At 39.3% G+C, this 25,376-nt stretch overlaps 1 protein-coding gene across 1 annotated transcript in view; it reads left to right on the top strand.

Annotated features, from left to right (window-relative positions):
* Window positions 1-25,376, top strand: part of SUCLG2 (succinate-CoA ligase GDP-forming subunit beta) — a 203,497-nt gene that overhangs the window by 15,241 nt on the left and 162,880 nt on the right. Inside the window, exon 2 of the mRNA XM_034775745.1 lies at window positions 24,546-24,687. Coding sequence (XP_034631636.1) covers window positions 24,546-24,687 — 142 coding nt within the window. The remainder of the gene's footprint in view (window positions 1-24,545; window positions 24,688-25,376) is intronic.

The following is a 25,376-nucleotide window of genomic DNA, read 5'->3' as shown; positions in this document are numbered from 1 at the left end:
GCGTGGAGCCTGCCTCTCGTTACCCACGACAGGTCCCCTCTACCAGCGTGGGAGTGGGCAGATAATGCAGGAACTGGTTCTGCCAACTTTATTTCAGCTGAAAGCTCACCCCCACTCCAATGGAGGAATTGTCAACCAGCTAGTAACAAACTGGATCAGAAATGGGAACCTGACAAGGTTTCTCTCAAGGCGTAGCTCAAGCCTGAGCCTATGAAATACCATTGGGTAGTTTTATTATTGACTGTAATGGAAGACTGAGTTCTAGGGGAATAATCATAAAATACCTCTGTATACACATGGGTGTGTGTGGACTTACAGTATGAGTATTCCATGAAATTTGAAGTAGTGAAGGATTTAACAACATGCATTATAGACTCATAGACTTTAAGGTCAGAAGGGACCATTACGATCATCTAGTCTGACCTCCTGCACAACACAGGCCACAGAATCTCACCCACGCACTCCTGTAACAAACCCCTAATCTATGCCTGAGTTATTGAAGGCCTCTAATCGTGGTTTAAAGACCTCAAGGTGCAGAGAATCCTCCAGCAAGTGACCCATGCCCCACACTGCAGAGGAAGGCGAAAAACCTCCAGGGCCTCTACCAATCTGCCCTGGAGGAAAATTCCTTCCCGACCCCAAATATGGGGATCAGCTAAATCCTGAGCATGTGGGCAAGACTCACCAGCCAGCACCCAGGAAAGAATTCTCTGTAGTAACTCAGATCCCACCCCATTTAACATCCAATCACAAACCATTGGGCATACAGGCGAGTCTCATCTTACGCGGGTTAACGTGTAAAGCGAAAACTCTATACTCAATGTATAGTCAAAATTACATTGAGTACTTTCTTACCTCACCTTCCTGACCATGTTGGGTAAATCCAATGGCTGTTTTAAAATGTTATTTGAAGGCATCACTAGAAAAGAACAGCATGTTTTTCTTGAGGTGTAACCCAAATGATTTCTGTAATCTAGGGACATAACACCAAACTACATTATTGCCAAGAGTGAAAAGGTCAGACTAGGGAACAATCAATTTGCAATCAGACTGTTTATTAAAGACCAAGGAGCACAAGGCAAAATCAGTTCTGGGGCATATAGCAAGACAGAAAGACAATGAAAAATAGTCCTGAAACCTTGAAGTTAAAATATTTCTTGTAGTAGGTAACTGTCAAAGGTCAGCTAAAAGTGGTAAGTGTGGTGTTTACATTTTTGTATAAGTAAGGATTGTCAGTCCTCCCCTTGCTGGCACAAGCTTAATTTCCTTTAGATATTTGCAAAGTTTAAATAATTTTCCTGCATTTCTAATGGCAGCAGCTTGGAATATTCAAGTTATAAAGGGTATTAATGTTTCTGAAACATTTTGGATAACTGGAGAGTTGCACTATGTGTGATGCTATGGCTTAGGATTTGAGAAATGCTCTCTCTAGTGGCTAATAGGAAGTTTTCCTGGGCAAGAACTGGCCCCTTCTGAAAATCCTAAATTTCCTTTATCTTTGCAACCATAAAGGATTTTTAAAAATCTTCAAAGTGTGAACAGAACACAAACCAATTCAGTGCTGTCTTCCAGACCCTCCTCTGCTGCCCTGGTTGCCTCTACTTATGCCAAGATGCAGCGTGGCTCTGCTGTTTCAAATCCAGTATTACTCTGCTGCTGCTGCTTGGGAAAGCTTTGAAAAATGTTAAAAGGTGGACTTCAGGGAACAAGAGAGAAAAACCCACAGAAGTCTCTACTAGTCCCCAGTGTCTCCCATCCCCTAGGAAGTAAGAGGCTCTGGGGTAGGGGGAGGGAACAGAGAGAATGCTGCTGCTTTTTCCCCTCAGCCCTAGGGGGGCATGGGCATGTGTATATGAGGCCTATTCATAGAAGGCGTAGCCCTCCAGAGTAGGAATTCTAGTACCTCGCTTATTTCAGTAGGAGATGTAGGCATGCCTTCCCACCTGGGCAGATGGGATGCTTAACTTTCATATCAGTCTTTGGCTAGTAGGTTAGTGCTCTGTCTACCAGTTGTCTAGTATGTCCTGTATTTGAGAGGATGGATTATGGGACTTGTGTAAATGGGTAGAAGGCGTGCAAGCAGACACTCGGATATGTATGTTGGAGAGCGACTGGGATACATTTTTAAAAAGCATAGGTGGGGAGGAGAAATTATTGGGGAGACGGAAGAGTGGAAAATAGTGGAATGGTAGAGAACACAATAAAGGAAGACACATCTAGTAGAGGGAGGCAAACAAGAACCAGCGGCTGAAATCTGAAGCCAGACAAATTCAAGTGAGAAATAAGGCACAGATTTTTAAGAGGATTAACAACAGAAACAGAGTAGCAAGGGAAGTGGTGGATTCTCTGTTTCTTGATGTCTTCAGATCAAGAATGAATGCCTTGCAGGAAGTTATGCTGTGGTCAAACACAAGTTATGGGGCTCAATTCAGTGGTACCTGGGTGAAATTTAATGGCCTGCAACATACAGAAGGTCAGACTAGATGATCTAATGGTTCCTTTAGGCCTTTATTTCTGTGAATCTATAAGAAGTAAAGGAATAGAGGGAAAGAGGAACAGACTGAAAACAATGCAAGAAAAAAATACACCATGTTCCACTGTAAGGAAGATGAAAGGGGGTGGGGAGGGGGACCATGGAGTGAAGCCAGGAGGGCAAAGAAGCAATCACAAAAACGAGAGAGAGATGTAGTAATTTCCATCATTACATGTTTGTAATTAGCATATTGATCAGCATCTGACAATTAACTACTAGTCTTAACTGTTTTATTTCTTTAAAGTGCACGGAACGTGGCCTGTGGTGAGAGGAGGTATGAGGTCACAGGCGTTTAACACACTGGGAAATAGGCTTAGTCCTTTGGCTAGCAGGTGTTTGGATAAAAATGGGTCTTTAGGTGTGTTTTGGGGGGAAAAAAGTTTATACGGCAAAAACCTTATAGTGATCACAAAATTGGCATAATTAAATAGTTTTTGCCGTGCTAGTATAAGTATGGAACACTTTAGCAGCTAGGTGTTTCACAGAATCATAGGACTGGAAGGGACCTCGAGAGGTCATCTAATACAGTTCCCTGCACTCATGGCAGGACTAAGTATTATCTAGACCATCCCCGACAGGTGTTTGTCTAACCTGCTCTTAAAAATATCCAATGATGGAGATTCCAGAACCTCCCTAACCAATTTATTCTAGTGCTTAACCACCCCGGCAGTTAAGAAGTTTTTCCTAATGTCCAACCTACACCTCCCTTGCAATGGGCTAAATTGCAGCTTCTTTGTCCTATCCTCAGAGGTTAAGAAGAACAATTTTTCTCCCTCCTCCTCGTAACAACCTTTTATGTACTTGAAAACACTTATCATGTCACCTCTGTCTTCTCTTTTCCAGAGTAAACAAACCCAATTTTTTCAATCTGCCTTCAAAGGTCATGTTTTCTAGACCTTTAATCATTGTTTATGTATAGATAGATATAAAATGTAGTAACTCTTTTTTAAAATGGAAATCACCACATGATCCAGTCCAATCATTTTTTTTGTTGGGGGGAGAGGAGGGATACAATGGAAAGGAAGTAACAAGATTTGGTCAGGGAAATAACAAGTGCACTTATGGGGAAGAAGGAACGATAGGAGGAGGACTGGGGAGAAGTATGTCAACAGAATGCATATAATGTGATGCAGAATGACTTTAAGGTTTCGTAACTCTTACTAAGCTTAATTTGTGTTTAAATTCTGTGTATGCTAATGGGAGGATAGATATCTTAAGTCAAAATGTTTTGGTGACCTAATACTGAAGACCTAACAAATGAAGATAGATTAAGGGCTTGTGTACCTTACGAAGTTAAATCAACATAAGGCAGCTTATGTTGACCTGACTATGGAGGTGTACATACTACAATGCTCCTCCTGCCGGTTTAATTATTCCGCTACCCTGACATCATAAAACCACCTCGACGAGCGGTGTAGAGCTTAGGGTGTGTAGTTAGAGCGACTCAGCGTCCGTATGGACACTGCATTGCTTAGGTCACCCTAAGTGGCCTCCGGGGGTATCCCACAATGCCCACTGTGACCATTCTGGTCACCGTTTTTGAACTCTGCTCTCCTGCAGCCAGATACACACCCATGGGCCCCTCCTCTTTTAAGACCCCAAGAAGTTTTGAAATTGCTCTTCCTGTTTGCTTGGCATGGACAGCTCACATTGTATCTTCCCAGCTGAGTATGCCGCTCCACGCAGCAAACGCACTTCTGTGGGGGGTGAGGAGGCTGTGGGTCTGTGGCTGGATCTGTGGGGAGAAATCACTGTAGGGACGCCGGGGGAGAGAATCACAAGGACCTCGCTACATTCCCTCCCCCCATTCCATGCATCTTCCAAGGTTGCCACAGTACCTGAGGCACTCCACCCCACAGGAGATTAAACACGACAGCTGCACAGACACACAACTGTGAGAGCCTTGTTGGTGTATGTGTTTGTGAATTCCCTGTTCCATTCCCTTTAAAAATACTTTCCCCTGCATGTCTGAAGTTTACCTCAGCATTAGATAGGTACGTTTGCATGGGTGTGGAATAAAAATCTACTTATGGAAACGGATTTTATCTCTCTCATTCTCCAGGCTGCTGCTAACATTCAAGACAATAGCAATAGGTGCACGTGTATTTTTGGTGTCGGGCCCTCACAGCAGCAGTACAAGGTTCATAGCACACTGCAAACAATGCCAGGCTCAGCACACTACAGCAACACACATTACTGTGGCTCAGTGTTAAAATGCTCCTTCAAGGCCTCCCTCAGCTGAACGGTGCCCCCTCCCGTTGAGTTCCTCTTACAGTCTTATGTTCATAACGTACTGCACAGTACTGAAGAGCAGTGCAGGGATCCATGCTTTCTGACAGAGATGGCTGGCTCGTAGGTTATCAGGGCAGTTGAAAAGCATCTAGAAACCTAGAAAACTACTCTGTTCCTGTCACTGTTTCTCTTCCCCTCCTCCTCTCCACCCCCTACTCTTTACCATTGGTAGACAGCCAGCTCAGGGGACTATTATGTTGGACTTTGCTAAAGTGATTCATTGTTTGCCTTTCTACCAAGCTGGCTTATTTTTTTCCTAATCACTTGTCTGTGAACAGCAAAGATTTCAAGTGTTGTTGCTGGTTCTTTATTTCTCTTTACTTGAACTTCTGGTTCATGAAGATGTACAGTATTGTTCTTTTACTCTACACAGTGTATTCAGCTTTATCTTTTAGAGTCTCTTCTGTTTTTTGGTGCCTTTATTATTATTATTATTATTATTATTATTATTTTATTATTTTAAACTGTCAGCCATAGGCTTTGTGAAGGTCATATGTCACATGAACTTGAAATACTGGATGTTCTCCTGCATAACTCTTGCTTCCACTAACAAGGAGGCTTTGAGTCAAAGTCACCCATCTCCATCATGGATCCAACTTGAGTCGTGTTTTTGTTTTGGTATCCACACCTGACTCCTCATATTTATTTATTTATGTCACTTTTCTAGCTTCATTCTGTCCATTCAGATGAGCAGTAACTGCTGTTGCCATCGTTGCTGTCCTGGTGCACCATTTTATTTTCTCTCTGCTGAATCTTACCTCTCTGCCCCTTCTTTTCTTGTTACTAGCAGAGTGCAAATGTTCAGGTTTGATGCCGTGAATGCAAATGTAGCCTTGTTGCTGTTTGTGGGATGCTAGTTTTTTTGTCTTTTGGAAGAGAAGTAGTCAGCATGGCTAATCTGGCCATATTTTTGTCCACAGTATTAATATAGATATTTATTGGGTATTAGTTTAAATACTTGTTGGTTTTATAATATTACAGAAGTCAAAACCAGTATTTGCTTTTCTAGTATGCTGAAATTAGAAGGAAAGAATAATGTTATTTCCCACTTTAAGTGCCTGTGAATACGTGATAAAAATTTAATTGAGAGAATAATGCAGATATTGCTTCTAGTCATTTTCCCCCCACATATGAAAAACCAGTTACCTCATCCTTCTGACCTTAGGAGCTGTTTAAGTCAGTCAGATTCTGAAGAGATTAATACAGAGAAACCACACTCACAATCCAAGAGGAATTGTGAGTTGAAAGTTTAATACCTGCTTTTGTTTTTAGGGCCATGTAACACTGCAGTACATTTATAGGTTGCCTGTTTATTACACTTTTTTTAAATTTTTTAATTAACATTCCTCAAGGGAGGTTAGAATTTAATAGTAGCATGCACCAAAACTGAAAATATTCAGACACAATAGATGGTTGAGTGGGAAACAAGTTGGTCATATTCTTTAGTGTGTAACTGCAACTCTTTTAGGACCAATTCCCATTGACTTCAGTGGCGCAGGTCAGGTCGGTGGGTCTTGATTTTCAGAATCTAGCCTCCAGCTGTGGATATAAATACTTGTGGGCACTAAGATTTGATGCATTCTAACACCTGTGTTCACAGGTAATAGAATGTTCACACTCACACACCATCCTATGTGTGCGCCCAGGTGTTCTTCTCTTTTGGCTTCATGTGCAGGTTTTCATGCTGATGTATGCATGTGCAAAACCGAGCATGCACAATTGGAGACTGGGTGGCGGTTCCACTGGATATGCTTTAATATCATTGAAAAAAATAACTGGTCATATTTTAACTTTATTTGTGTAACTGAACTGTTTAAAATCAGTATAGTAATATTTTATAACCTTTATGATCAACACAGCTGCCTTTCCATTGTTCATATGTAGGAGGTGATGAATTAGTGATGCAGGAACCTTGCTATAATAATCCTCTAAAAGTGTGGTTCTGTTGATAATGTGTGGCTGCCTACTTCTCATGAGGCTGCTAAAGTCAACTGGCAACAAATTAGCTATTTAAACTTTTTGAATGTAATGATGACTTGGGGTTTTCAGTCCTTGGCTTATGTCCTTGCTTTCTTAGATTGTGCTGGAATGATCATTTCTCCCATTGTCCCTTTTTAAAGCAGACTGGGAAAAAGAGCAGCTTCTTTTAACTAATGGGGAAAATGGAAAAGAGTACAAAATGTCTTTCCTTTTCTCACTCTTTTCAGCTAAAATAATTTCACTTTGTGGAACTGAAATATCACTATTTCAGGTAAGCACTTCCCTTGATTTCTGTTAGATTGTCACTTTCTTGATGTTTCATACTGGAATGTGCTATGTTTCTTGACTTTCTATCTGTAGTCTGCTGAGGCTTCTGTTAAATTACTTCAAAACAGCTTGCTTTGTAATGACAAGAGGAAATTGGCTTTCCACTGAGTCTCAAAGTCTGTGAAAGACTTTAGGGCAAGATCTGATAGAGTCCGATAGAAGACTAAGCTCTAGTTTGAGTGCTTGAAATAATACTAAATTAGTGACATAAGCCACCATTGATGTATGTGAAAATCTCTTTGAATTATATTAAATGTAGCCCTTCTGAAGTCTTGCTGCTCCAAAGGATGAACTCCCCAGTGAGTTTGGGTGATTGTTCCAGAGAGGAAGGACTGTTGTCCATTAATTAGGACACTAGACAGACTTGGGTTCAAGTCTCTTCTCCCCTACATACTTTTGTGTCTTGAGGCATGTCCCTTAGCCTCTCTGTGTCTTAGTTCCCCATATGTAAAATGGGGATGTTAATACTTCCCTACCTCATAGAAGTGTTATGAAGGTAAATATATTAATGAATGTGAAGAGCTCACACACTGAAATAATGGGGGCCATATAACTACATCTCTACCCCGATATAACGTGACCTGGTATAACACGAATTCGGATATAATGCGGTAAAGCAGCGCTCTGGGGGGGTGGGGCTGCGCACTCTGGCGGATCAAAGCAAGTTTGATATAACACGATTTCACTTATAACGTGGTAAGATTCTTTGGCTCTCGAGGACAGCGTTATATTGGGGTAGAGGTGTACCTAAGATACATAGATCATTAAGGTCCGCCAGTTCCTCACAAGAAAGTTTCAAGACTGCAAATATGGGCAGCTATATCCAGTGTGTACTTGATATAAATCTGGGGTAAAGCCACATTTAAACACACAAATGGAGATTTTCAGCAGCCCTGAGTGCACAGCAGATCCCACTGAGGTTAGCGGGCATTTGCAAGCACTCGGTACTTGTGAAAATCCAGCCACTTGTTTAGGTGCTTAAGTCTTGGCGTCTAGCTTTGAAAATCTTGGTTCTGCTCTCAAATGTTTGGTTGAGTATAATTTTTTTAAACCAGTTTTTAGCTATTTAAAATTGGAAACATTCATTAAAACGTAGCTACAAACCGAACCCTCAGTTTTTCTGCTTTTTCTGTGTGGTGAGATTAACTTAGTTATTTGACTTTAACATCTTGTTTCTAGAAGGTACATATCTATTAGGAATGCTAATAATTATCCAAATGAATAGGCTGTCTAGCTTTCAGAATGCAGTCTGTTTAGGGGGCATATTTCACAATCTTATTACTTGTGTAATTTGAAGTTGAGATGGTTACATAAACCTTAACAATTGTAGTGACAGGTCTCACTCATTCCGAAGAGTGAGTATATGGTTCAGCAGTATAAAACAGTAAATTGTCCTTGCAGTTTATTGATCAAAATGTTCTAGCCCTTGAAGAACTTGCAAGTGTGACTTTTTTTTTTCCGTTTATGAGGCAGACTATATTTACTGTGCAACAATGTTCATGGTGTACTTTAAAGGGAAAGTGGAACCAAAAGGCTTATAATTATTAATTGGAGTCTGCTGTCTGTATCTGTCATCTTCAGTTCATTTCAAAATAAGTCCTATTCAAAAGTCCTTTTAAAAAATGTCACAACATCGGGACTTTAATATGAAAAGTTTCCCCTGCTGAACCTATAGGAGACTGAATGAAAAGATGACTTCATGTAAAATAGGATTGTTCACAAAGTAATGGATTTTTTTAAGTTAACCATAACTCTTGTCATATTTTCATACTATTTGAGATCAGAGGAGGGCAACCTCCATTTCCACCAGGAGGAGATTTAGGTGTGTTTTTTACAGACTGTGCCCTCTTTCTTCTCTGTGCAGTAGTACAGGGCTGTGTCTTGGTCAAGGCCATACTAATGAAGGCAGTATGGTTTAAACTGGTAATTCCAAATGCAGTTGTTTAACATTGTTTTACCTCTGGGAGGGGTAAGAAGTCTCATCAATGTGGTGCACATGGTGTACCCATGTTACGTTTTGAAATATGGAGATTTATTAGCTTTGCTGCAGAATCATCCTAGTTAGTTCTCCTACGAAAGAGGCAATGCAGGCCAGAATTTCATCCAGTGATTTCTGCATCAAGCCAAATAATTTGGGGCTAAACTGAAGGACATCTTTCAGAAAGACATCCCATGTTGATTTAAAGATTTCAAATGAGTGGTGCCCTGCAATATTCCTTGGTTCCATTGGTAGTTACCCTTACTGTTAAAAATTTGCAACTTATTTCTAGTTTGAAATGTTTGCGTGTTGGCTACTACCATACCAGGAAGCAAACAAGAAAGTACATTTAACTAAAAAATATATGTATACATAAACACACATTTATTTAATTAAATGTCTGATAGCTTAACTACTCTAGATAAACTTTTTTCTTAAATGAACATTGTCGGATACAAACATCTTTTGTTTATTTTCAAAGTTTTCATTCGGTATCAATCCAGCTCTTGTTAGTTTTCTGACAGCAGAGCGTAAGTGTCAAAAAATCAATCAGAGAGTTTTTTAAATGGATTCTTCGGCCACACATTTGTATAAGTATACAAAATAAAGCCTCCATATTTTAACACTGGTTCATTTGAAAGCTTCCCCAGTTATCTTTCCTGCTGTTCCTTTTGATATGAACTTCTACTACAATATTGTAATTACATGTATTGAACAGCTCACAGTGTAATAGAAATCTTTTCTTCTATTATTGATGACTTTTTCATTATCCTCTTTGTATGTTTGTTTCCTTCCACATACACTTGGAACTGTAAAGATTTCTTTGTATTACCCATCATAGCACATAAACTAGTGAAATAAGTTGTGAAACAGTAGAGAATCTGATGGATAAGCACCTACGTTTTTGGTTAGATACTTTTGCTTTAGATAACATATACTAAAGGTAGATGCTGTTGTCTATTAAGACACATTTCCTAAGGATTTTTCCCCTCATATTTTTCTTCCCAGATGACTTGTATCCAATATAACCCATTACAAGATGTTCCATATTTATAAACCTGGACACTATAAATATATGGCAGATGATTTGCATTGGGAGAGCTGCTTCACACAGAATCTATGAGCACAGGTTATAGCTATATTTGGTTCAGGGAAGCAGAATTGCACGGGTAGGTGTTAGATATTAGTCTGTATTTCATTTGACCAGCCTTAAAATCAAATCTTTCTAACATGGCCATCTTCACTTCATGATATGAATACTGGTTTTCTATCTTGAATAAAGAAGGGATACTGCAAGTCATGAAATTGAGTGTTGTTTTTCCTTTTACATTTGTCCAAATAAAGTGGCACAAACAAGCTTTGTTTACTATAACTCATAAAATAATCCCCATAAATGCATTTTCTTCTTTTACTGATTGTGAAAGTACAGACTATGGAGTACAGACTATGGATTTGCCCTGAAAAACTCTTGCTAGGGGAAAATAAGTCCTTCAAGTTACCTTACTTTTCTGGTGGAGCTATCAAAAATCTCATCACTAACCCAGGCAAGGCAAAATCCTGCATAATATTTATATTTAAATATCATTTTGTCTTACAAGAACTGTACAAACATTAATTGAGTAGTCAGTTAAACTTGTCTAATGTAATTCTTAACTGGGACAAATACTGTTTTTGTCTTATGTTGTTTGTACGTATGAATTCTGTTTGGGTATTTTATATAGTTGAAAAGCAGCGTGGAAGCGTATTTATTCATTGTCCATTACTACTTAGACTCAGGCTTGGGACACTGGCTGTCCAACATTCTGATTGACCTTTCTGATGGCTTCAGAGTCCCAGCAAAGCATGGTTGAGATATCCTATTTGAAATCATCAAAAAATATCTTGTGCATCTGCTAAGTTAAATGGGGAGAGGGGAGTTAGTTTGTGGGGAGTGAATAGGTTGAACAGGCACCTGGAATGGGAGAAGGTGGGTGTGAATTGCTAAAGATGACTATTTTAAATTGTTCCTTCCCCTCAAAGCTTCCTTTTCATTAGCAGATTGTGGCCCTCCAGTCACTTTCAAGCCACTTTGTAGCGTAAAGCTGAATTGGAAACTCTTCAGTCTCCTGAAACTGGCAGACTAATGGCAGAGTAAGCTACCGCAGTAAGAGAATTTTGAAAGCTTTAAAATGGACAATTTGGGATTTTGGAGAACTATGAAATTTCATTTTCCCTTCCTGTCTTCCCAGTGTTAGCTATGTGTAGGGCCCTACCAAATTCATGGCCGTGAAAAACGAGTCACGGACTGTGAAATCTGGTCTCCCCCTGGGAAATCTGGTCTTTTGTGTATTTTTACCCTATACCATACAGATTTCACAAGGGAGACCAGCGTTTCTCAAACTGGGGCAACCCTCAAGAGGATTGTGGGGGGAGTTGCAAGGTTACTGTAGGGGGGTTGCGGTATTGCCACCCTTACTTCGGCCACTCACCTCTGAAGGCAGCGCAGGAGAGGGGTCAGGTGCCCAGCTCTGAAGGCAGCGCTCCACCAGCAGCAGCGCAGAAGTAAGGATTGCAGTACCCTACCATGCCACCCTTACTTCTGCGCTGCTGCCTTCAGAGTTGGGTCAGGACCCCTACAGTTACACCACCGTGAAATTTCAGATTTAAGTATCTGAAATCATGAAATTTATGATTTTTAAAAATCCTACAACTGTGAAATTTACCAATATGGACCGTTAATTTGGTAGGGCCCTAGCTATGTAGAAGCATGAACAACCAGAATAGACTGGTTTGGCAGTCTTTTGTTGAATCTTTATTTTGAAATGCCTGTTGATTGTCAGTAAAATACTCTGAAAGTGAGGAAATGCATGTCGTGAAAGAGCTTAAAATAAATCTCTTTTCATTAAGAATTCCATGTTGTAAGCCAATGGATCTCAAACTTTTTTACTGATGACCCCTTTCACATATCAAACCTCTGAGTGTGACCCCTCTTTATAAATTAAAAACATTTTAAAATATATTTAACACCGTTATAAATGCTGGAGGCAAAGCGGGGTTTGGGATGGAGGTTGACAGCTCGCAGCCCCCCATGTAATAACCTCATGACCCCTCAGGGGTCCCAACCCCCAGTTTGAGAACCCCTTTTGTAAGCGGTCATTATTTGAAATTAGTAATATTAATGGATGCATTTTTTTAATTACTTCTACATCACCTCTTGGCGAATGCAGTTTTATTGATGGATTCCTTTTGTCTGTCTGTGTATGCATTACTCCAAAAAAAAAAATTGTCTGTTAATCTGGTTACATGCCATTTGTAAGATTTGAACATTTATGGATGCCATAGAACTTGATGTATCTTCCTTAATTTGTGTTTGTTCTCAAACTTCACATTATTATTATTATTTATTACACAGATGAAACAATTATTTTAACCCCATTTGGCTCTATGCTGTAGGAAGTACATAGTAAGAGACAGTCCTTGCCTTAAAGAGTTTGATTATTTTATAAAATTATGTTTTAGTAACCTTGTACACGTAGATTAACCATTCGTATTTTGGTAAGTGCACTTTGTTTTAAACCGAACACTAGTAAATTGCAGATTGAAGTTAAGAAGCAGAGCCTCTTTAATAGATTATCCAAAAAAGTGCCTGATTTCCAGAAGTGCTTATGCAAACTGGCAATTTATGCATGCAAATTGATACTGGGATGTATAACTTGCCATTTATATCCACCAGTATTCAGTGTGTATGCTCAGTTGATGTAACTGTATGTTCAGTTACGCAGGAAATGACACAATAATTTTTGAAATTCTTATTCTTAAACAAAATTCCAAAGTAGAGTTGAAAATCTGAATCTTTGAATGTTTATCTGAATTCATCCTATTAAGATTTCCCCGTCACTATTTATACAATGCTTTAATATTCAAGAAAAAACACACCAGCCCATTAATATTTAGAGAAAATATGTGGTGTTTAAAGATTACAGATCTATGGCATTTAAAGCAGGATGGTAACTGGCTGAAAGTCTTACGTGATCCTCTCCAGTTCTTGCTACGATTTTCACAAACGATGACACTTTTCAGCAAGATATCGCCTGCCAGCAGCTGATTGAGCTAAAGGCTATACAGTTACGTATTTGGCTGATGTTTATCTGTCATGGACAGGCAGGGATCTGGAAACTGGTTTATCAGCCCAGGACAATCAATTGCTTTACCAATCCAAAACTTGTTCAACATTTGCGGGTCGAAAGCTGCCATTTCTGAACATCAAAGCACATTGAATAGGTTGTATGAAGTCAGCTTTTAGTTTCACACAAAAACATTTATTCTTTGGGGTAAGATAAGGCCATGTAGAAATTAACCTACTGAAAGTAAGTGAAAAACAATGCAAAGTGACTGGCACAATGGATTGGATAATGAATTACATACCCTCTTTTCTAAGTCAGAAGTTCAGATCCTATCCAGGTTACTGCTAGCTGGATATCTAATAGTTGTGTCTCTACGGTATGTGAGATGAATTGGGGTACTCTTTAGTCTGTTTCATGGTGAGTTAGCATCTGAAATTTGAGCATGTTGTGCCAGCATACTTGGAGTCATTGCTAGTAGTTTCAGCAGAGAGGCCAAAGATTGAATGAACATGAAACTGAACTAGCTTCTCAGGGATAGTGGTGGGGCAGCGTGGTGGAGCTTGCACTACCCGTGTATCCGTTTTGTGGCTAAATGGAAGATTTCATTCTGTGGAGAACTAAGGTAGTATCTTTTCCCAAGCAGCCAATTACCCTACAATTTGAAAACTTTTTTTTTGTTTTGACTATATTAAGGCAGTTTTTCCTGTTCAAATGCACAAAAAATAAGGGGTTTTATTTTTTGGTTTGCTTTTTTAAGCAGACACTTGGAAGAAACCTTGTGGGTCAGACGAAAGATCCTGAGAGTCTGACGGTAATTAATGCTGCATACATATAAGAACTAAAATATCTTCGTTAACTGCAATTTCCAAATGTCTTTTTATATATGAAAACTGTTTCCTTCTGTAAGATATGCTGTTTGTTACACTCCTGTTTAATTATTGTGGTGTTCTTATTCATTTTCTAATGGTCTTTTAATTTTTATCACCTTGTGACATCTCAAGCAACAGGAAACTGGGTAGGGAACGAACTTAATTTGACATCCCTGAGATAACATGCTACTATTACAGAGAGATGAGGGAGCAACCTTTAGCCCTGAGCATTTTATACAAACAAAACAGCAGGAAATAGAGATGATTGTGGCAGTGTAAAGAGTCGAATTTACTCTCTAGAAATAGCCAATAAATGTCTGGTATATTTAGGTTTTGTGGGGGGGGGGTCAAGAAAAGATACCTGACTTTTCCTTTTATTGTACCTTTGTAACTCATCTGAATGACAAACGTGGGTGAGGTAATAATATCTTTTATTGGACCAACTTCTGTTGGTGAGACAAGCTTTCAGACGAAGAGCTTTGTGTAGCTCGAAAGTTTCTCTTTCACTAACAGAAGTTGGTCCAATAAAAGATATTACCTCACTCGCCTTGTGTCTCTAATATCTTGGGACCAACACAGCTATTACCACCTGCAAACAACAATGGAAGATCTCTCATTTGAATGGTAGTTTTTGTACAGTGTACATGCCCACAAGCAAAATATACAGAACTTGTATATGTATAGGCATAACTCACAGCAGGTTTGTTAAGAAGGGGAAATTCAGTTACCTCTAATAGTGTTTCTTGAAAACCTGGCTTGGCCCCATAATTTAAAAAAAAATCTCTGAACTCTTTGAGTACCTGTGGATTAACACTAAGGAATACTAACCCAAGAGTGAGAATCGTGAGTTTATGGTGCCTTTAGAGGAAGTGTTTCCTCTTTATCTCTATTTTTTCCTTACTTTTGCGGGTGCATATCAGTCTGAATCTTTGATTCTATTTGTTTAATTTTTCTCTTTTTATATTAGCTTCTAAGACCAGGGAAAGAAAAGAGAGGCAGGAAATCACCCTGGAACACTTTTTACAGTGGAGATACATTAAGTTTTCAACCACAACTTTCAAATGTGTCACAAACTGAGTATACTATTGCTCGTAGTGGTTACCTATGACACTTTGACCAACCCCTTTTAAAAAATCCTGTTTACGCAGTTTGATTTAAATGACCCCCTGCCTTGTCCTAAAAAACACTGCTCTACTTTTAACAGTATCTGGGTTCTAAATAATGGCTCTTGTAAAAATTTGTTAGTAGTAACATTGATTCCATTAGAAGCCTGCAGTAAAGATGTGAATGACAGTTATCTTACATGCTAGTAAAAATGTCCTTTGCTGGGATTAATTCTTGTAGCTTGAGTTTCATTTTATCCAACTGTCTGGGTTTTTAGTTTCTGTGGGTTAGAAACACAGATAAGTCCCAGAACAAATTGCCTAGGGAGGTTGTAGAATCTCCATCATTGTAGGTTTTTAAGAACAGGTTAGACAAACACCTGTCAGGAATGATCAAGTTATTGCATAGTCCTGCCTTGAGTAAGGGGTTCTGGACTAGATGACCTACACTTCTATGATTCTGTAAAGGGAGACTTGTACTTTTTTTTCCCCTTGGATAAATGAACTTGAATTTAAATATACAAAAAAGGGGTTGGGTGCAGAAAAAGGAAAGAAAATTAGAAATAATTCTTTGTTTTCTTTAACCAGGAAGCCTTCTTTGGACTGTTGGGAAAACAGAAAAAGTGAAGTTTTAAGATTAAAATACTTTTACAGTGATGAGGATTTTGAATTTGAGGGTTTAAAAAAAAAAAGAAAAAGTGTGCTTTAAGAAATTGCCATTTTCCAAAAGAAAACAATCTTCTGAAGCAATATCAGCCAGCAGAAAATGTTTCACACCAACAGATACTGAGGCTCAAGTTCTCCCAGTTCTTGACTGTCAGACTACAAATGCAAAATTCAAGATGTCACACACAATCTCAGGGGCTTTTACAGCAAGGTCCACTTATTGACTTTTTCCAGTGCTTCCTTGATAGGTTGGAGTGACAGAAATACCTATGAAACGGATTACACTTCTCATGTTGCGATACAACCCTGCAGTGAAGAAATAGATTGCTAAGAAGTAAATGGCATAAAACCCAAATCTATCTTCAGCTATTAAAATGTGTTGCTTTCCACCCAAATGCAGCCCTGTGTGAAAGAGTGTGAAATATATATGGCATACTCCCAGGGATTTTCCTTTGATTTTTTTCTGACAGAAATGTGTGGGGGGGGGGGGGGGGGGGGAAAGAGAGGAAGGGCTATGGGGGAAAGGGGAGTTAAGAGGGAGAACAGAAATAAGAAAATAGTCCGTGCTTTTCCTTGTTTTACTCTTCCCCTTTTCAGCCTTTTAGAGTTTCTTTAAAGAGACTTTCAAATGACTTCCCCTGATCCTTGCTCACAGCCTGGTTCCTCTATGGTTTGTTTTTTATGGATGGACAAGTGTGCATTGGTGCCTCTGGGAGTGCAACTTAATACTGCTGTGGGCAACTAGATTGTCCACAGCAGTAGAGCTGTGGCATAAAGGGGAGCGGGAGAATAAATAATAGAACTGGCAGGTTGGAGATGCTAGTCGCATTCCATGCCACATTAAAACATCCTGCTAATAAGTCTCAAGGGGAAGAATCGGCCTGGAAAATGTAAGGTTTCTTTAAAAACCTGTTACCATAAAGCCCTTTGTGGTGTTTGTCTTAAGGCTGTACAGTTGTGCAATAGCACTGGTAACGTCAGTCAGTGCTGTATCTTATTTTTACCTATAAGATGCATCATGGTATGGAGTGTATGATCCCTGGGATGTTTTTCCTGTCTACAATATGTTGATGAGGTTTTGAGAATACTTGGAGTAAGTGCAAGTGAGGGGACTTGTATCCTAGTGTCTTCTGAGCCCTGGGTAAAAGTGAGGAGTAAAGACTTGGAGGCTTTCATTCATTCTATTCACCGTAGTCCCACCTATCCAAAGGTCTTTGTTTCCATTCTGATTAAGATGATTTTTTCTGTTTTATCTTCAAGCATGTATTTAGTATAACTGAGAACTACTTAGAGCTGGGTGTTAATTCTAAGATTAGTGTCTTTTCTGCTGTTGGTTCATTAGTGTTTTTTTCTTTAGCCTATAATCCATCACAAATGATTCCAAGTCATCACTTTTAAGATGTTCTTGAAAGAGAAAAGATCTTTTAGAGAGGGGCATGTCTTTTTCCTTCACTCAATCTCTTGTAATTACTGTCTTTTACCTGCCCTTATCAAGGCAAAAGATCTGTTTTTCAAGAGCTTTAATGTAACTTTTTCATGTCCCTTTGCTCTGCAGAGCTTTTAATATGGAGTCAATTTCCACTGATTTCTAAAGTGTATAGATAAGCAACAAATGTATATAATAGTAGGCTGTTTTCATTCATCATCTTCACTAGTTCATTCATCACATGGAGTTTGTTGTGAAAAATCCTGACTGAAAGCCCATCTTGGTTGAAATTCAGGGTTAAAGTAAGATGGTTGCGCAGTACTTTATGGTTTGCAAACGAAGGTGTGTCTCTTCTATAGAAGCATAGTCTTCCATTATTTCTTCGGGGATTTGTTCTGGTGCTGTGCTGTCCATTTTGCCAGTTCTTCTGATTCTGAACCACGCTCTTCTTGCTGTCTCCGTCTGCATACCTCAGCTCTGACTTCATACTATTGGCATGGATCATTCTTCTCTTTTTTTCATTTTATTTTTTGATGGTAGTACAAAAACAAATCTCACTGTGTACCATGCGCAACACCTTTTTTTATCTGATGCTCTCCAAAGGTCTTATCAAACATTAATTACGCTTCACAACACTCATGTGAGGCAGTACGATTTTTTTTAATATCCATTTTGCAACTTAAAAACTCTGGAGGCAGGGGTACAAGGAGGTATGGAACTTGCCCAGGTTGTTCAACATGCTAGTAGTGCGTTTGGGAATAGAATTGACTCCCAGCCTCTTGCTTTAACCACTAACCTCACTTTGCTTTTTGTTTGTGAACGTGCGATATTTCAGGAAGATCATTTTTCATACCTACTGTTGCTTCATACTTAAGTAATTTAAAGCCTTCCTGATGACACCTATTTTGAAAGTACATGCTTGCTGCATCCAACCAGAGAGCGCTAATTGAACAGCTGTAGTGATTAATACATTTAATTTACTAATTGTAATAAATGTAAGGATTTTCTTTTTTCTGCGGCGATTGTAATTGCTATCAAATTCTGAAAAACTCCTGGAGCATTAATATTTTCTTTTGGTTTGCCTAAAAACTTCCCTCTGTCAGTGACATAGAAAGCTATCATTTTAGTATTGAGAGTAAATTCAAACATAATCTTCTGTTATGGCAGTGGATATTAAGGAGTATACCATAGAAAACAAGAATTTCTTTGAGATACACCTCTACCTCGAGATAACGCTGTCCTCGGGAGCCAAAAAATCTTACCGCGTTATAGGTGAAACTGCGTTATATTGAACTTGCTTTGATCCACCGGAGTGCGCAGCCCCGCCCCCCCCGGAGCACTGCTTTACCGCGTTATATCCGAATTCGTGTTATATTGGGTCACGTTATATCGAGGTAGCGGTGTAGTTTTGCTCACAACGATTATCTGTGCACTAGTTTGAAATTTTAAAATGTTTTGTCAGAGTGGGCTGCTAACTTATCTGTTTTTTTTTTTTTTTTTTTTTAAATATGAAACGGCAACAACTTTTCCTTGGAAACATTTTTGTTTGGGAAAACAAAAAAACAAACAGTGATAAAGCACTACTGAAATATGAAAACTGTAACTTGTTCTGTTCATTAGTAATTATAGCATATTTTAGGAGAGAAATTTTTAAAGCCTAGTTTGAGAATAGAATTGTTACCTTGAATAATATCTGGAAAACCTTTCAAGAAGGTTAAGGTAAAAATTTTGTTCTTTTTACGTGAATGATATTTGCAAGGCATGATAAATGAATTAACTAAAAGACATGAGCTTATTTTTTTTGTACCCTGAAAGTCAGACTTGTAAATTCCCTATTGAGCAAGAGAGAGAGAGAGAGCATGAGGAATGCCTTCACAGATGTAGCCAGGCCTTGACAAAGAGATGTACTTCTCAAATGCAACTAGTAGCCACAGCAGAATGTCTCAAAGCCAGCTGGTATGATCAAGCTTTTTCTTCCAAGATAGTTGTCTTCTAACCTGAACAGTTTGTGTTGTTATTTTCTACCTTCTCTTACAGCTGAAATAATGTTTAGCATTTATATAATGTTATGCCCATTGAAGACTTGTAAAAAAAAAAAAAAAAAAAAAAAACTTATTCTTTTGGGGCTCATCAGATAACACAATGGCCAGAATTTTCAATACATGAGATGCACCTGAACAGGCAGGCAGGAGCTTAATCAAGCATGTGAGGAATTTTAAGAAGAGTGACTTAAAAGCATATAAAACCTACTGTATTCACCGGAGTTATGGGTATGAGCTTCCGGCCCCTTGCCCAACAGGGATTTTTTAAACTAGATATTAACTTCCCCAATACTCAATTCCACAGGGAACTGGGATTGCTCTTCTGTTGGATGAGGGCGTAAGTAGTGCATCTGGATTCGCCTTTGCCTCACACACAGTAGGGCTCAGTCACTTGCTGTTGGAGGTCCTGGCTGATGCTGCATCCTGGTTGCAAAGCCTCTTCTAGTCTCTTCCCCCTCCCCACCCCCAAAAATCTATCTCAAACTGCATCTGGCAAGGCAGAGGATCAGTAGCTAAATGCTGCAAGGTCACCTCTAATGGGTCTAATCATCTCTGAGACTCCATTTTCATTGCAGTTGTTTTGGCTTCTGCTCTAGTAGGGTATGTGAGGGGATGCCTGGCAGCCGACAGTGCAAATGAGAGCTCATGAGTTAAGTACCTTAGGCCTGGTCTACACTGGGGGGGGGAGGGATCGATCTAAGATATGCAATTTCAGCTACGAGAATAGCGTAGCTGAAGTCCATGTACCTTAGATCGACTTAGAATCACTTACTTTGCGTCCTCGTGGTGCGGGATCGACGGCCGCCGCTCCCCCGTCGACTTCGCTTTCGCTGTGGTGGAGTTCCGGAGTCGACGACAGAGCGATCGGGGATTGATTTATCCACATCTACACTAGACGCGATAAATCGATCCCCGATAGATCGATCACTACCCGTAGACGTACCCTTAGTTGGAAGCAGAAATCAAGTAATGTTTGGGAAGGTTTACACTGATGTTGGGATCAGGAGTGAAAACAAGGGGAAGAAATTACACAATTCATATTTGGTCCTCAGTGTAAATATACAGTAAGGCACCAACCATTCCCAAGCACTCCTCTGATGATGATTGGCCTCTACAATACTGAGCTACGATACTTTTGTGTCTATATTTGCCAACTTTTAGATCAGCCACCTTTTTTTAGTCTTATAAGTAGCTGTTTCTCCTTAAATTGGAAAGCTGACATCTAGTGGACAGTAGTTCCCGCAACTTGTGACGTATAGTACTGTAGACCCCTGTTTCATCGCTTTTAAATTCCTGGGGATATACATTTCACTCTGTAATCCTTCACTCCAATCTGCATGTGTGTATGTATGTATCTGATATGTATATTTACCCATCATAAAAAATTGAGCTGTATACTGGTGGCAATTCATTTGTAGAAGATTGCATTAACGTTTTGTTGAATGAATTCAGCATAGGAATATTTTGAAGACCAAAGAATCCAAATGAAGAGTGTAAAATTAAGCTCCCAGGATTTTAATGTTATAACTGTGCTTGAACACACACACAGAGGAAAAGAGGCGGGGCGGCTTTTTAATGTCCTGGATATATCTGAGGGTATGTCTATACTACCCACCAGATTGGCAGGCAGCAATCAATCCAGCAGGGGTCGATTTATCGTGTCTAGTCTAAACGTGATAAATTGACCCCCGGAGCGCTCTCTCATTGACTCCAGTACTCCACGAGGACGAGAAGTGCAGGCGGAGTCGACGGGAGAGCGTCAGCAGTCGACTCACTGCAGTGAAGACACCGCGGTGCGTAGATCTAAGTACGTCGATTTCAGCTATGTTATTCAAGTAGCTGAAGTTGCGTAACTTAGATTGATCCTCCCCCCAGTGTAGACCTGGCCTAAGAAACCTTCTCCACTCTTGCTAAAATATATGCTATAATTCAAATAGAAATTAGGGGCTTGATGCAGGAATTATTGGGTATGGTGTATAAATCAAAAAGTAAATGTATTGACTCTGAAGATCATAGAGAAATAGAAAACAAGTTGAGACACTTGCATGGTGGAATTATTACCTAAAACCAGTATCAGAGGGGTAGCCGTGTTAGTCTGAATCTGTAAAAAGCAACAGAGGGTCCTGTGGCACCTTTAAGACTAACAGAAGTATTGGAGCATAAGCTTTCGTGGGTGAATGCCCACTTCATCAGATGCAAGACTGATGCGTCTGATGAAGTGGGCATTCACCCACAAAAGCTTATGCTCCAATACTTCTGTTAGTCTTAAAGGTGCCACAGGACCCTCTGTTGCTTTTTACCTAAAACCAGGTTATTGTAGGTATTCACTATAAGCATTTTATTCTTCTAAAATACTTCTCACATTATTTAAAATGTGAGTTCTGAGCCATTTGTAATTATTTATGTTCTGCAGGAATCACTTTGTAATATACAAAACCTCACATTTCCTGTATAAAAGTACATGGCTTTTACGTGTCTTTAATCAGTCTTTTGTGTCCTGTGTTCAAACAGATGGATGTTTCTGTTTGATTTAATGTAATATCTAAAACTCCAGTATTGCATAAAAGCCATATATTGTTGAAAGGTGGACATATTAACATTTTTTGTTATTAGTATAAAACTATATAAGGATAATCAATGTTTTATGTCCTGATTTTAGAGATCCAAATATTAATATAATAAATAATCCTTTCTGTTATGTCCAGCTGGGAGGTGCCAGCATGCCTTCAGTGCTTTTTATTTTGTCAGCAGCTGAGAAATTATGGTGGTTTATCTGCCACCAGGGCAGCAGTTCATCTCTCCATAAGGACACAGATTGTAATTAAACCACTTCCAGGTAGCACTGCTGTCATTCAGGCTGATGTCCCTTTTCAGTTAACTCTTCCCGTTTTCTATTTGACCATTTTAATATGGATCCCAAGAAGAAATGTTAGCCAGCCTGCAGATATTTCTAAAAATATGGCAGTGCTTGGTTAAATGTGTGAGAGGGGAGCATGAGTTGGTTTGTCATGGAACATGTAAAATCTCCCCCCCCCCCACCCCATCTTCCCCTTGTAAATGTTAACTAAAGTTAATTTTTTAAAGAAATTGTGTTGACAATGAAGGTTCTTCCATATTCACTGTAAATTGTAACACTCTGATCTGGGAACATATAAAACCTCAATTCTGTAAAGATTTACCCATATGTTTAATATCAGTGGGATTACTGATGTGTTTGAAGTTGAACATGTACAAATGTTTTGCAGAATCAGGGCCTAAATGACATTACATTTATTTTTTACTTTAGATCATGGAATATATAAAGAAAAAAATATAGTAATAATGGAAGTGTAACATGTACAAAAGCAAGGAAATTTGGATCTAGAGTAACTTATCCAGATAAGTGGTATGGCTTATGGGATAGAGGAAAAATGTCCAGAGGGTTGCACAGCTTTGATGGCAAAGCTATCTGGTCATGTGGTTTTCCCGAAGCAGGTTTTATTACTAAATTGTTGTAATTATTTGTTTCTTCTACAACCCAATGGGTGCTAGGTGCTTTCAGACACTAAATGGCTGATATTGTTAGCAGTGGACATGGAGACTTTATTCTCTCCTGGTAGTGGTGCCTCTAAGGGCTTGTCTATGCTACCTGCCGTATCGGCAGGCAGCGATCGATCCAGTGGGGGTCGATTTATCGTGTCTAGTCTAGGCACGATAAATGGACTGCCGAGTGCTCTCCTGTCGACTCCAGTACTCCACCGGAGCTAGAGGCGCAGGCGGAGTCGAGGGGAGAGCGTCAGCAGTCGACTCACCGCAGTGAAGACACCGCAGTGAGTAGATCGAAGTACGTTGACTTCAACTGCGTTATTCACATACCTGAAGTTGCGTAACTTAGATTGATTTCCCCCCACCCCCCAGTGTAGGCCAGGCCTAAGTCAGTGTTGAGGCTCCTTAGGGGGGAGGGGTGTGGGGGGGGAGGGGATGGTGCATGCTTACATTTTGTCTGTGCAGTATCCGTTATGTGGATAAATAGGACTTCAGTCTCCAGGGGGCTGTCACTCTGGCACCTTTCACCACCACTAAATTCACTTAGCCTAAAAACAAAATCCAATTATATTTGGAGAGTGTAAAGTGGAGCCAGGCCGGCAGCCACCTGATGTGACTGATATAAGAATACTTCACCACGTTTCTAACTTTGTTCATCAAAGCTGTTCATGTTGGACGAGGAAGCTAGAGAAGACTGTTCACAATGTTCAGCAATAGTCCGGCAAGGTCTTTAATAGTATTTGAAGCTTTAAAGAAAGAGCTGAGGCATCCCAGCTAAAAAGTGTGAAGCTGGAACAGCTGACCATGTAATAGTATAGAAAGGAGTAGACTTCAGGCCCGCTCCTTTGAGCTCACAACTCTGAAATGCCCTTTTCTGCACTTTTCAGTGGTGCACCTGTGGCACTTGCTTGTGATCTTTTGTTTTGTTGGCCTTTGGTTTTATGTGCATAAGTCTCTATCTCTCTCCCAGCCCCCCTGCCCACCGATGGTGTATATATAATGCATACACATCTGTATAATTTGTAAACCTTGTATGGTGAGGTTGGGAAGTTGTTTCTTCTGCTGCTGCTCCTGGACTCATATGGCCACACTGGTCATTTGCTAGTTCCTTTAACAAAAGGTCACTAAACCAGAGCCAATCGGGAATAGATACCAAACCTTTTAAAATGTGTTGGGATTTATTATTACTTTGAAAATTTAACCCTTAATTAAAATAATTTTTTTCCCTACTCAGATATAGTGTGTGTATATAATGTCTGAGAAACTTATTGTATGTAAGACAACTATTTAATATTTAGTATGGTGTGGAATTTAAAATAAAGCAAAGAATATTTTTATTAATGTAACAATTTTATAATAGTATTTTTAGGTAGCACAGAAATGCATAAAACCATAAATATACTGTAGAAATCAAACCCAGTAAATTTGCAAACCTGTGTTGATTTAAATAAGACATACACATCAAGCCAAGATCACCCTGTGAGCCTTGTGCAGCATTTTAGTATCTTTGATAGGTTTCAGAATGTTTTAGCCACACATTTGAAATGGCATTTCCCTAAAATGATGCCTAAATAATTTCCATTTCTCCTAAATAATTTTGTTTATTGTTAGTTTGAGGTGACCATGAGGCTTAATAGTGCAGTTGACTGTTGCATGAACTGTTCATAATGAGCATTTTGTTATTTCTCTTTATTTCTGTAGGCTGTTCAGTTAACCTCGAGACGATGGCTGAACCTGCAGGAATACCAGAGTAAAAAACTGATGGCAGACCATGGGGTTACAGTTCAGAGATTCTTCGTGGCTGACTCTGCGAATGATGCCCTGGCGGCTGCTAAGAGACTAAGTAAGTTGACTAGTAATGGGTGATATCTCCTTTGCTAGATACCACCCTGGAAAATAAATTGCTTTGTAATAAGTTATATTAGTTGCACACAATCTTAAATTTGATGTTTATTGTAGAAGTTTGAAATATCATCCAGTCAATAAGTGCTTATTTCATTGCACATGTGAAGCAAGCTTTATAACAGCAATATTTTTCAGAGCGTGGTTTTATTTCCACCATAATGTTATTTTGTAAACAGCATATAACATGGAGTCTTTAACATTGCTTATGTCAGTTTTAATACATTCAGAATCAAGACTGCAACATTATGAGGGTCTGCTATAGAAATCATTGTGATGTCATGAGCAGGGTCATGACTTCGGGAGCAAGGGACAGAAACAGATGAACGTCTTTTAAAAAACAACAACTTTGTTTTCAAACAAAACTCTGTTCTAACAAAGGAAGAAAACAAGTATAAATAAAATTACTTTTAAACAGATTTATATTTGTGTATAGTGGGTTTGTTCATATGCAGAATTTGAGCCACATAAAGGTGAGTGACAAAAGTTGTGTGACAAAAGCCAGGAAAGGAACCCAGATGTGCTAAATCCAAATTCTATGCTTTGTTCATGTTCCGTATCAACATTGTGGCGTACCTGCAGGAAGAATTTGGCACAGAGTATTGAAATACACAGTGTTCCTGTGTCACA

This window comes from Trachemys scripta, chromosome 7 (assembly GCF_013100865.1).
Source record: "Trachemys scripta elegans isolate TJP31775 chromosome 7, CAS_Tse_1.0, whole genome shotgun sequence".
In the NCBI taxonomy this organism is placed as follows: domain Eukaryota; kingdom Metazoa; phylum Chordata; order Testudines; family Emydidae; genus Trachemys; species Trachemys scripta.
Note: the sequence above shows the minus strand (reverse complement) of the source record. Positions and strands in the feature narration are given on the sequence as shown.